Source organism: Rutilus rutilus (genome assembly GCF_951802725.1).
Source record: "Rutilus rutilus genome assembly, chromosome: 23".
Classification (NCBI taxonomy): Eukaryota; Metazoa; Chordata; class Actinopteri; order Cypriniformes; family Leuciscidae; genus Rutilus; species Rutilus rutilus.
Genome location: NC_140233.1, coordinates 3724166 through 3736756, shown reverse-complemented (window position 1 = coordinate 3736756; position 12591 = coordinate 3724166). Strand labels below are relative to the sequence as shown.

The following is a 12591-nucleotide window of genomic DNA, read 5'->3' as shown; positions in this document are numbered from 1 at the left end:
AGGTTACCCCGTGAGTCAGTCCTAGAGCTCCTCCTGTCCGATTTTAGGAAACAATCGAGTCTATTGGAGACGTCCGATAGATTTTTTAGATTTCTGTGATCACCATGGGAAAATCTCAGAGTAAAACTGGGAGCTGTGAAAAATATGATACACCGCTGTTTTGCCAGATGAGAAGGTTATCTATGTATCATATATTTACTCTTTTAATTCCTTTTATAACAGTATCATTTTTATATCAATTTTAATTCCTTTTATAACTGTTTTAACTTTCCTTGCTTTTATTTTGTGATTATTTTAATTCCTTTCTGTGTAAAGCACTTTGAATTACCATAATGTATGAAATGTGCTATATAAATAAACTTGCCTTGCCTTGATCCGAGTCTCAGCCTGGGCTTCACCTGTATTTATGAGGGTTTAGAGCATTAAAGAAGGACTTTAAACATGAGATGGAAGGAGTTGCTGATAAGAAGGGAAAGGGAAACCATGAGTCTGTGTGTGTGGATCTGTTCCAAAACCCAGGAAATTCCTAAATGACTTCATACCTATCTAAAAGAAAAAGTGTTCTAAAAATGGTGCCGTTAAGCAATGTTTTCTGTACGTTCAAAATGTTTTTTAAATGTTTTTTCTTGGTTGTGTGAACGTTAAGGGAACATTCCATTTTGCAAACATTATGGGATTGTTACTTTTAAATGTAACTTCTGAACATTCTGAAACAAGTAGCAACATTTCAAATTGTAGGACGAACATCCAACTGAAATGTTTCATTTTTTTTGTGCTAGAACATTATTAAAGACCAGATAACTTTGAATGAATATTCTTTTAACATTACTGGAAGAACGTTTGTTCATAAATAAGAATAAGTTATGAGTTAGTTGGGAACATTCCCTGTTAGCTGGCAGTATCCTAATCCCAATGGAAACAACACAATTGCCCTAGAGGAAATGTTATTGCCCATTCAAAGGTTGCTCATTCATGCTTCAGGAGTGTTTCAATGAAGGCGGTGGTTCTCAATCAGGGCTTATTGAAATAAGCCGAACTAGTTTTAAAATAAGCTAAAACGGCTGAAATAATATTTCCTATTTTAAAAGTGCAGTAAGCGATTTCTGAGAAACACTGTTGATATTTGAAATCGACCCAAACAAACACACCCCTTCCTTCATTGCTCCGCCCAAAAAAAATGCACGAACATGCAGTGCGAGCGTGGATGTGTCTTTATCATCACTGAAGCTAAGCAAAATAAAGCTTTGAGAAAAAGAAATAGAAGGTGACAAACAAATGACAAGGAAGAACTAAAAATGTGCACGAATACATACAAGAATGTGATTGTTGGTCGCCAGCAGCTCCAGACAAACAGTGACACTCAAAACTGTCCAGTTACTATAGCTAACATTACAGCAACAGCATATCTTGGTTCTGTGAAGCTAAGCAAAACTAATGTTACTCACATATGGAGCAGAAGCAACGCAACCTTCTTCTTCCAGTGATATACTGCTGATTGGCTCACTCTCTCCTCCCCCATCATGAGTGGATACGCACCTTCTGCTGATTGGCTCACTCTCTCCTCCCCCATTATGAGTGGACACACCCCTTCTGCTGATTGGCTCACTCTCTCCTCCCCCATCATGAGTGGACACACCCCTTCTGCTGATTGGCTCACTCTCTCCTCCCCCATCATGAGTGGACACGCCCCTTCTGCTGATTGGCTCACTCTCTCCTCCCCCATTATGAGTGGACACACCCCTTCTGCTGATTGGCTCACTCTCTCCTCCCCCATCATGAGTGGACACACCCCTTCTGCTGATTGGCTCACTCTCTCCTCCCCCATCATGAGTGGACACGCCCCTTCTGCTGATTGGCTCACTCTCTCCTCCCCCATTATGAGTGGACACACCCCTTCTGCTGATTGGCTCACTCTCTCCTCCCCCATCATGAGTGGACATGCCCCCTACTGTGATTGGTTCACTCTCTCCTCCCCCATCATGAGTGGACACGCCCCTACTGCTGATTGGCTCACTCTCTCCTCCCCCATCATGAGTGGACATGCCCCCTACTGCTGACTGGCTCACTCTCTCCTCCCCCATCATGAGTGGACACGCCCCCTACTGCTGATTGGCTCACTCTCTCCTCCCTCATCATGAGTGGACACGCCCCCTACTGCTGATTGGCTCACTCTCTCCTCCCCCATCATGAGTGGACACGCCCCCTACTGCTGATTGGCTCACTCTCTCCTCCCCCATCATGAGTGGACACGCCCCCTACTACTGATTGGCTATAAGTTTTATGCTGCTCGGTCCGATCCACTTTCAACAGCGTTTCTCAGAAATCGCTTACTGCACCTTTATTTCTTTTCCCTAACAACTGCCATTTTTATTTAAGAACCAGGGTTCCCATGTTTGTGGACAACCTGAATATATAAGGGCTTTTAAAAAGTGTGATTTCTAGACCTGGAAAATAATGGAAATTAATAAAATCTTAAGTCATGGACATTTTGAATATACATTTTGCATTTCTACAACTTAGTAGACTGTCTAAAGTGGACCATCAAATAAAGTGTAACCCACTTCTAAAGTCAATATATTGACTATATGTGTTCATGTGCTCATCTTGGAACGATCTTCATGTGAGGGCTTTTCTCAGCAGAAGTGTATTGGTTTGAAAATAAAAATGAGTTTGTTTTTTTAGGCGCCTTCAGACATTGCAATCGAGTGCCTGAACTCTGAAGATACGAGCCTCTACCGCACATGCAACGTCAGCGCGCCGTTTATGAGGTCACACGCTCAGGTGAGACACCTCAAACCAGTCTGAATATTGATCAGTCAGTGATCACATGGTTTAGTGATGGCATTACCTTCAGTTAACCATTTCCTTTAGCAAATGGCATGATATTAACATGGTACTTTATAGAAAATGTGATACATTTCCACACTCCGTGGTATTGTAGCCTTTCCAAAAACATGCATTGGTTCTTTTTAGTAAATAAAGATGTGGTGAGAATAATCCTACCGCTCGATTGCTTGGAAAAACAAATATAACATGTTCCGATTTGAGAGAACATTGGAGTCAATCTGCAGCAAAACAGAAGCCCGGGGTTGTTGAAAACATGTCTGTAATCCTCCTGACATCGACAGAAGCCGCAGAACGGAAAACTCGTCACGTAAAAACCCGTGACATGAAGATGTTTGTTTATGTCTGTCAGAATGGGGCAGATATATCATCATTTCTCTGCTCATTTTCCACTTACCGAAGGTCTGATTCTCGTACGCCATGCGTCTTTTTCTCTCAGTGGGATTGTTCCTCAGGTATGTTCTGTGGTTGTTTAGTTTTATTTTGGGCTGGCATCGACCCAGACTCTTCGTCTGATTACTCGAATTCCCCTCGTGTCTCTGGGGCCGGATGGAAATTCAATGCACCTTCTGTTCAAATCCGGTACAAAGCAACTCCATTAATCAACTCCGGTACGGCCAATTAGATGACGATGAGTAATGCAGAAACCATAAATTACTAGAATAGAAGAACAGTATGTCCTTTTGTTGTGTTTTGTGTTCGGTTTAACTTCTTTGGTGATGTTTTATTTCATTTATCCAGTTATATTTTCGCCTGGAGTTTGAGTTCAGCAGATCTTTCTTCTTGAACTACGTCCAGATCAGCCTGAGGGTCTCCAGGTGAGGTCATGACCTTTGAACCAATGAGAACCTCATGAGGATATTTTTTATTGATGTGCAACATGAATATAGATTAAATTGCTGTTGGCAATCAAACACTCAGCCACAACCAGATTACTCATGACTGACTAGATGAATCTAAGAGTGCTCTGTTTGTTTCATTCCAGTGAAGGTGAAGAGATGTTTCCAGAGGACAACATTAATGACATTTATCACAGTCTGAAATATGAGGCTGATATTCTCTTCACAAGGTAACATAGTACAAGTGAATCTCACAAAGAAATCTTTAAAAGTCAAGTAACTATATTTAGCATAAGAAAAAGTAAGTAAGTTGTGTAAGTAATCGAAGTATCTTTTTATTTATAATTTTTTTTTATGAAATATCATTATAGCAATGTGAAAAAATAACTGATTTAAACTGTAGTTAGGGCCTTCAATCTATTAAAAATATGAATAAAAAAATCTTAAAGGTCCAAAAACAGGACAAAATAAAGCATTTTTTCATGCAATTTTTTTTTTTTTTTTTTTTTTTTAGATTTTGAGGTGAAATATGACCCAGACATGTTCTTGACAGGTTTTGTTAGATTCACCCAGAAATATTACGGTAACACTTTAAAATACGGTTTTATTTGTTAACTTTAGTCAACATCAACAAACTTCTAAAGCATCTCAGTTAATGTTCATTTTAACATTTACTAGTATATTATTAAAATCGAAACATGGTCTTGAGATAACATGAACTAACAATAATCAGTTGTGTTTTTATTAAGTAATGTTAAAAATATAATAATAAATACTGTAACAAATGTATTGCTCATTGTTAGTTATAATGTTAGCTAATGCATTCACTAATAAGACCTTATTGTAAGGTGTTACCATGTTTTTTTTTTATATTGAATCATTCATACTGTGAGTCAGGACAGTCTCTTTCTTTCAGAGATTCCAGTGCGTCCCGTTTTGAGATCAAACCTGAGCTTTCCCAGAGCGTCCCTGTTGGGGCCGGACCGCCCTTCAACCTCTCTTATCAGGTGGGCTCGCCATATCCAAACCATTCTTCATAATGAATCAGAGAACTGCTTATCTGTGCTTTTGAACAAAATAAATATTGCTATGATGTCTCTGCTAAAACAGAACCTATTTGTTTTGCAGATCCAGAATCTTGGCCTCTTCCCTATATCTGAGCTTCTCTTCACGTTAAACGTCTTCAGTGTGACCAGAAAAGCAAACACTCTCGTGCACCTCTCAGACTTGGATATCGATCAGGTGCATTTTTAGTTCACTTATTTTTCCATCACTGAAATTCAATCTCAAACTACAAATCTCGCAACTCTGACTTTATTTTTCGCAATTACGAGTTTATCTCTCACAACTCTGACTTTATTTTTCGCAATTACGAGTTTATATCTCGCAACTCTGACTTTATTTTTTCGCAATTACGAGTTTATCTCTCACAACTCTGACTTTATTTTTCGCAATTACGAGTTCATATCTCGCAACTTTGACTTTATTTTTTCGCAATTACGAGTTTATCTCTAAACTCTGACTTTATTTTTCGCAATTTCGAGTTTATCTCGCAACTCTGATTTAATTTTTTGCAATTACGAGTTTATATCTCGCAACTCTGACTTTATTTTTCGCAATTACGAGTTTATCTCTCACAACTCTGACTTTATTTTTCGCAATAAGAGTTTACCTCTAAACTCTGACTTTATTTTTCGCAATTTCGAGTTTATCTCGCAACTCTGACTTTTATTTTCCGCAATTATGAGTTTATATCTAGCAACTCTGACTTTATTTTTTCGCAATTACGAGTTTATCTCTAAACTCTGACTTTATTTTTCGCAATTACGAGTTTATCTCTAAACTCTGACTTTATTTTTTGCAATTACGAGTTTATCTCGCAACTCTGACTTTATTTTTTGCAATTACGAGTTTATCTTTCGCAACTCTGACTTTATTTTTCGCAATTTCGAGTTTATATCTCGCAACTCTGACTTTATTTTTTCGCAATTACGAGTTTATCTCTAAACTCTGACTTTATTTTTCGCAATTACGAGTTTATCTCGCAACTCTGACTTTATTTTTTGCAATTACGAGTTTATCTCTCGCAACTCTGACTTTATTTTTCGCAATTTCGAGTTTATATCTCGCAACTCTGACTTTATTTTTCGCAATTACGAGTTTATCTCGCAACTATGACTTTATTTTCCGCAATTACGAGTTTATATCTCGCAACTCTGACTTTATTTTTTCGCAATTACGAGTTTATATCTCGCAACTCTGACTTTATTTTTCGCAATTACGAGTTTATCTCTCACAACTCTGACTTTATTTTTCGCAATAAGAGTTTACCTCTAAACTCTGACTTTATTTTTCGCAATTTCGAGTTTATCTCGCAACTCTGACTTTTATTTTCGGCAATTATGAGTTTATATCTCGCAACTCTGACTTTATTTTTTCGCAATTACGAGTTTATCTCTAAACTCTGACTTTATTTTTCGCAATTACGAGTTTATCTCGCAACTCTGACTTTATTTTTTGCAATTACGAGTTTATCTTTCGCAACTCTGACTTTATTTTTCGCAATTTCGAGTTTATATCTCGCAACTCTGACTTTATTTTTTCGCAATTATGAGTTTATCTCTAAACTCTGACTTTATTTTTCGCAATTACGAGTTTATCTCGCAACTCTGACTTTATTTTTCGCAATTTCGAGTTTATATCTCGCAACTCTGACTTTATTTTTCGCAATTATGAGTTTATCTCGCAACTATGACTTTATTTTCCGCAATTACGAGTTTATATCTCGCAACTCTGACTTTATTTTTTCGCAATTACGAGTTTATATCTCGCAACTCTGACTTTATTTTTCGCAATTTCGAGTTTATCCCGCAACTCTGACTTTATTTTTTCGCATCTACGAGTTCATATCTCGAAATTCTGACTTTATTTTCTTCAATTCCTAACTTATATCTCGCCATTCTGACTTTATTTTTTACTTAACTCACAATTCAGACTTTTTTCTCAGAATTGTAAGTTATAAACTTGAAATTGTAATTATTTTAGTAAACAAATCCTTTAACTGCTTCCAGAGCTTCTTATTTTGCCTGTTTCATAATGCAAGTGATCTGTTTAATCGAGTTTATTTGAGTTGGAATAGCATGAGTTCAATCAGTAGTTCTGTTTTAGTAAGAGGTGTTCTTGTGTAAATCCTCATCTGTTTTATTATCATGAAAGGCTTTTGGCGTGTGTTTGAGACTCTGTTTGCTCGTCTCAGATGGCTGGATCGCACTGCAATGTTCCACGTGTCATCACCGCCGGCTCGTCCTCGCAGGAAGACCTCTCTCTCAACCCGCACATGGTGAACTTTGCTCTTTTTACACATCGTCCAAACTTCTGCAAAAGTTTTGCGATAGACTAACTGCATCCATCTGCCGGGAAACAAAGCAACAGAATGCAGAAGTGATAAAGCTTGATGAAAACAAACCACCCGACCTGCTTCATCATATTCAGCTGGCTAGAGATAACAAGACCATTTGTTCGCAGTCTATATGTGCTCCAAATTGGAAATGATTCACTCCTTTAGCAGTTTCCTCTCTGGCACATTCAATTTCCAAGTGTGACGTGATCAAAGCTGTTTTAAAAGGGACTCATTATGCTTTTTTTTCCCATGTTCATCTTTCTTTAGTGTGTAATGTTGCTGTTTGAGCATGAAAAAGTTCTTCTCTATATCAGTATCACTGTTTCTGAACTCATTGTAGTCTTGAGTTTCTTCCGGGAACGAACACATCACAATATTCCTCATTTAAATAATTAATACGCAGAATAAAGGGGCGGGGCCTGGTTGAGTTAGTTAGTAGTGTGTTAAACTGGTGGTTATGGTAAGGGGCGGGACATTTCCAAAACACACTCGAAGCGCTCGACCAATCACAACACACTGCTCCAGCCGACCAATCAGAGCACAGTGTGCTTTTCAGAAGGAGGGGCTTCATAGAGACAGGAACTAAACAGAGCGTTACTGACAGACTGGGAAGAGAGGAGCTGCAACAATGGAGAATATGAGGAAGATAATCAACATTAAAGCAGGAAAACCTCTAAAAACAACATGACCTTTTTAATGTCATTCATATTGTGTGATTTCTGTTCACAGAACGCTTCCACCAGCGATGCATTACTTGCGCAATGCAGAATCAACCTGCTTCCCCAAGGAGACGTTAGCATCAGCGCAACAGGATGGCTCAATCTTCACACTTTATTAGCCGTGAGTATTTTCTGTTTAACCCTGCTGGAAATCCTGACATTTACCAGCAAACTAAACCTGATCATATGGCTTCAACCTGGGAGACTGTTTTGGTTGGCAGAACTTTACCGTAAAAAAAATAAGGTTTAGGTTTTACAGTTTTACAGATTTAACTTCCAATTATTTCTTTAACTGAAATAATATCAGTATACCAAATGGTATATTAAATTATTAATATATAATACTGACAGTCACCTTAAAAATCCAGATGATAAAGAGAAAGTAGCATGATCAATCAAAGTCAGCATAACTAGCTTTTCCACAAGCTGAAGTAAATACTAATGCAACACACACGACACTAAAATAATGCAGTAAACATTCATTTAACAGCATAACATAAGACCCTAATCTACAGAACTTGACTAGTTATTTCAATGAAAACACATTAAATGTAAAGTGTCACACAGGGAATTATGGAAATGTCAATTTATGGTTTTTCATTGTGGACCATCAAAATAAAGTGTAAGCATGATTTTTGTGTAGTTAGTGAAGTAAAAAAAAAAATTAAAAAAAAACCTGGTTTTGAATCAGTATTGAATCAGAAAGTTGTTGCGCAGACATTTGGAAGTGGTCCTGACTCTTAAAGAGCTGTTTTTTGCTTTCGTCTCATTCCTCAGGTGAGATTTAAACGGTTAGATCTGGTAATGACGGGAGCCGTTGAGTTGAGCCCCTCCAGTCCAATGTTCCTCCATGAGGAAAGGCCCATGAGACATGTGAGTACGCTGGAAAACCCATGGATATGAAATGAAATTATGCATTTGAGCTCGCTTTATTACATTTGCTTGTGCATATGTAGGGTTGTAGTGAGAAAGAAAGAGCAGTTGTTTACAGAAAGTATTGTGGGTTTTTTCCTTGAAGTGTTTGTGCGTTCTGTTCAACACAAATGAGGCCTTTCTATGGAAGCTTGTTTCCGCCACAGAATAAAACATTTTAAAAGATAATTGCGACTTTTTATCAGAATTGCTTGTTATAAAGTCAGAATTGCGTGCTATGAAGTCAGAATTGTGAGATGTAAACTCACAATTGCGAGTTACGTCCAATTCTAAGGAAAAAAAGATATCAGTTTATATCTCACAATTCTGACTTTATAACACGCAATTGCGACTTTATATCATGCAATTCTGACTTTATAACTCACAGTTGCGTGTTATAAAGTTAGAATTGCGAGATATAAACATGCAATTCTGAGAAGTTTATTTATTTATCGCAATTGCGAGTTTATATCTCACAATTCTCACTTTATAACATACAATTGCGAATTTATAACACACAATTCTGACTTTATAACATACAATTGCGAATTTATAACACACAATTGCGACTTTATATCACGCATTACTGAGAAAAAAAGTCAGAATTGCGAAGTGTAAACTCGCAATTTTGAGAGAAAAAAAGTCAGAATCATGAGATTAACAGTCACAATTATCTTTATTTTTTATTCTGTGGCAGAAACAAGCTTCCATACCTTTCTGGTACACTCTAAGGTTCTAATATTGGGTTTTCACAACCATTTTTTAGCTCCCCCAAATACCCTTTCAGTGAAAAGTTAATGATCTAAAGAACCTCTTTTTCCACCATAAAGAACCTGGAATGGAATGGAATGTTAAAGGTTCTTCATGGAACCATCGATGCCAATAAAGAACCTTTATTTATAAAAGTGTAAGCAGGTGGAAAATGAACAAACTCTTCTGGAGAATCACGCAAATGTCATACTGCCCCCTTCTGGATAAGAATGCAAATGGCTATCAGGCGTTCAGGATAACCCGGTGCACTTAACTTAACATCCTCACATATATGAGGCCAAATCTTGTATATCTAATTCCTCTGAGAATTTGACTCTAACGTTTCGTATTCTGGTTCTGAAGATAATCCTGGAGATTAGGAAGGAGGACGAATACAGAATTCCCATCTGGGTGATTATTGGAAGTACTCTGGGAGGACTGCAGCTTCTGGCCCTGCTGGTACTGGCGCTCTGGAAGGTTTGGGATGGATTTTATTCAAAGTTACCCACGGAAATGAGCCAATCCTAAATTCCTTCCATATGTTGCCATTCTCTTTTACATTAGATTAAGTAGAACCTAATTTACATATATGTGACCCTGGACCACAAAACCAGTCACAAGGGTCAATTTTTTAAATTGTTTAATTCGTACACCATGTGAAAGAATAAATAATCTTTCCATTGATGTGTGGTTTGTTATGACAGAACAATATTTGGCTGAGATACAACTATTTGAAAATCTGGAATCTGAGGGTGCAAAAAAATCTAAACATTGAGAAAATTGTTTAAAGTTGTCAATTTATGTTCGCAATATTGCTGCATTCACTCACTAAAATATTTTTTTAATATATTTATGGTAGGAAATTTACAAAATATCTTTATTTAATATGATATTTACTTAATGTCCTCAAATCTATCATTTTGACCCATACAATGTTTTGTTTGCTACTGCCACAAATATACCCGTGCGACTTGTGACTGGTTTTGTGATCCAGGGTCACATATTTATATAATAACAAACATGTATTTTAGGGTTTGTTAGAGGTTAAATCTCCTGGGACGCTTCCACTAAAACAAATCACTGTTTTTCTTTCATCCTCAGCTTGGATTCTTCCACAGGCAAAAGAGAAAGAGAGAAGAGCAGGCGACCAATGAGAAGACAGCAGGGGATCGGTAACCGCACGGCAACCAATGAGAAGACAGCAGAGGATCGGTAACCGCACGGCAACCTCCTCAGCCAATCACTCAGGGATTCTCCAGACACGGTGTGCGTCAGCCAATCAGCTGCTCTCGAGCACTGCCACGCCCTCCTGCAGTCTGACCAATCAGCTCGCTTTGTGCTGCCAATTAAGACAAGAATATGTGAAGAGAAGAGGCTGAAGCTTTAGTGTGAGACTTTGAAATCCAGCTTGTTTCTGCCACAGAATAAAAAAGTCAGAATTGTGTGATATAAAGTCAGAATTGCGTGATATAAAGTCAGAATTGCGTGATATTAAGTCAGAATTGCGTGATAAAAAGTTGTATCTGTGTTATAAAGTCAGAATTGTGTGATATAAAGTTGCAATTGTGTAATAAAATCAGAATTGCGTGATAAGTCGCAATTGCCATTTCTAAAATCAGAATTGTGTGATATAAAGTCGTAACTGTGGTATAAAGTCAGAATTGCGTGTTATAAAGTCAGAATTGCGAGATATAAAGTCAGAATTGCGTGATATAAAGTCGCAATTGTGTAATAAAGTCAGAATTGCGTGTTATAAAGTCAGAATTGCGAGATATAAAGTCAGAATTGCGTGATATAAAGTCGCAATTGTGTAATAAAGTCAGAATTGCGTGTTATAAAGTCAGAATTGCGAGATATAAAGTCAGAATTGCGTGATATAAAGTCGCAATTGTGTAATAAAGTCAGAATTGCGTGATTAAAAAGTCACAATTGCGCATTCTTAAGTCAGAATTGCGAGATATAAAGTCAGAATTGCGTGATATAAAGTCGCAATTGTGTAATAAAGTCAGAATTGCGTGTTATAAAGTCAGAATTGCGAGATATAAAGTCAGAATTGCGTGATATAAAGTCGCAATTGTGTAATAAAGTCAGAATTGCGTGTTATAAAGTCAGAATTGCGAGATATAAAGTCAGAATTGCGTGATTAAAGTCACAATTGCGCATTCTTAAGTCAGAATTGTGAGATATAAAGTCAGAATTGCGTGATTAAAAAGTCGCAATTGCGCTTTCTTAAGTCAGAATTGTGAGATATAAAGTCAGAATTGCATGATAAAAAGTCAGAATTGCGAGATATAAAGTCACAATTGTGAGATAAAAATTCGCAATTATCTTTTAAAATGTTTTATTCTGCGGCGGAAACGAGCTTCCATAGGAAAGAACTAATCAACGAAAAAACAAACAGTAATGAATAGGCTCCAGTTTTTGGTACTGATGAAATGTTTGTGTCGTGAAACAAACCTCAGATCATAGAACCGACTTTTTTGCTGCAGCGTAGATTCAAGCTGATGCACTTGCACATTGTAAAGAATTTTGAACTTGAAATATGTAAATATGAAAAAGTTCAGCAATATAATGCAGTACAAATATTTAACCATAAAATTATTAATATCTTGCACTTTTTGTTGTCACTTACATCTTTTCATGATGTATGATTTTATATAGTTCGAGTTTTTTGCAGCTGGAATTGAAAGTTTTCCATGTGTATTTCTGTGGGGTTTTTCTATCATTTGAAATCGGTAAAAGTGCTTAAGGGTAGCTGAAATAATAAAATGGATGGGAAACACATTTTATGTGCTGAAACCTTATTGGTCACCAGTTTTTCACCTTTTATTTGCAATAATTACAATTTTAACTTTTTTTACTGTAAATTTACTTAAAATTCTAAAAGGTTTTTGCTGTTTTATAAATGTTACTGTAGCGTGATGAGTATTTTAGACATTTAAAAAAATAAAGTTCAATATTCCATGTATTAACATTTAAATGTCTTAACAAGTAGACAAATACTATAGAAATAAATAAATAAATCATCTTTGACATCTCAACTACCCTTAAACACTTCTTGATCACTGTCTCGAATAACAGTGGCTGTGTTCAGATACTAGTTTACTACTTATAAACACACTATACT

General features: G+C 36.9%; 1 protein-coding gene across 1 annotated transcript in view; it reads left to right on the top strand.

Moving 5' to 3' along the window:
- itga11b (integrin, alpha 11b) overlaps positions 1 to 11835 on the top strand; it is a gene marked incomplete at its 5' end in the record, with an annotated part of 53582 nt that extends 41747 nt beyond the window's left edge. Inside the window, 12 exon segments of the mRNA XM_084397998.1 lie at positions 2683 to 2781; positions 3586 to 3662; positions 3830 to 3913; positions 4600 to 4690; positions 4812 to 4925; positions 6940 to 7023; positions 7813 to 7923; positions 8580 to 8675; positions 9828 to 9941; positions 10566 to 11253; positions 11318 to 11561; positions 11703 to 11835. Coding sequence (XP_084254124.1) covers positions 2683 to 2781; positions 3586 to 3662; positions 3830 to 3913; positions 4600 to 4690; positions 4812 to 4925; positions 6940 to 7023; positions 7813 to 7923; positions 8580 to 8675; positions 9828 to 9941; positions 10566 to 10640 — 945 coding nt within the window. The 3' untranslated portion in view covers positions 10641 to 11253; positions 11318 to 11561; positions 11703 to 11835.
- Positions 11836 to 12591: the final 756 nt, after the last annotated feature.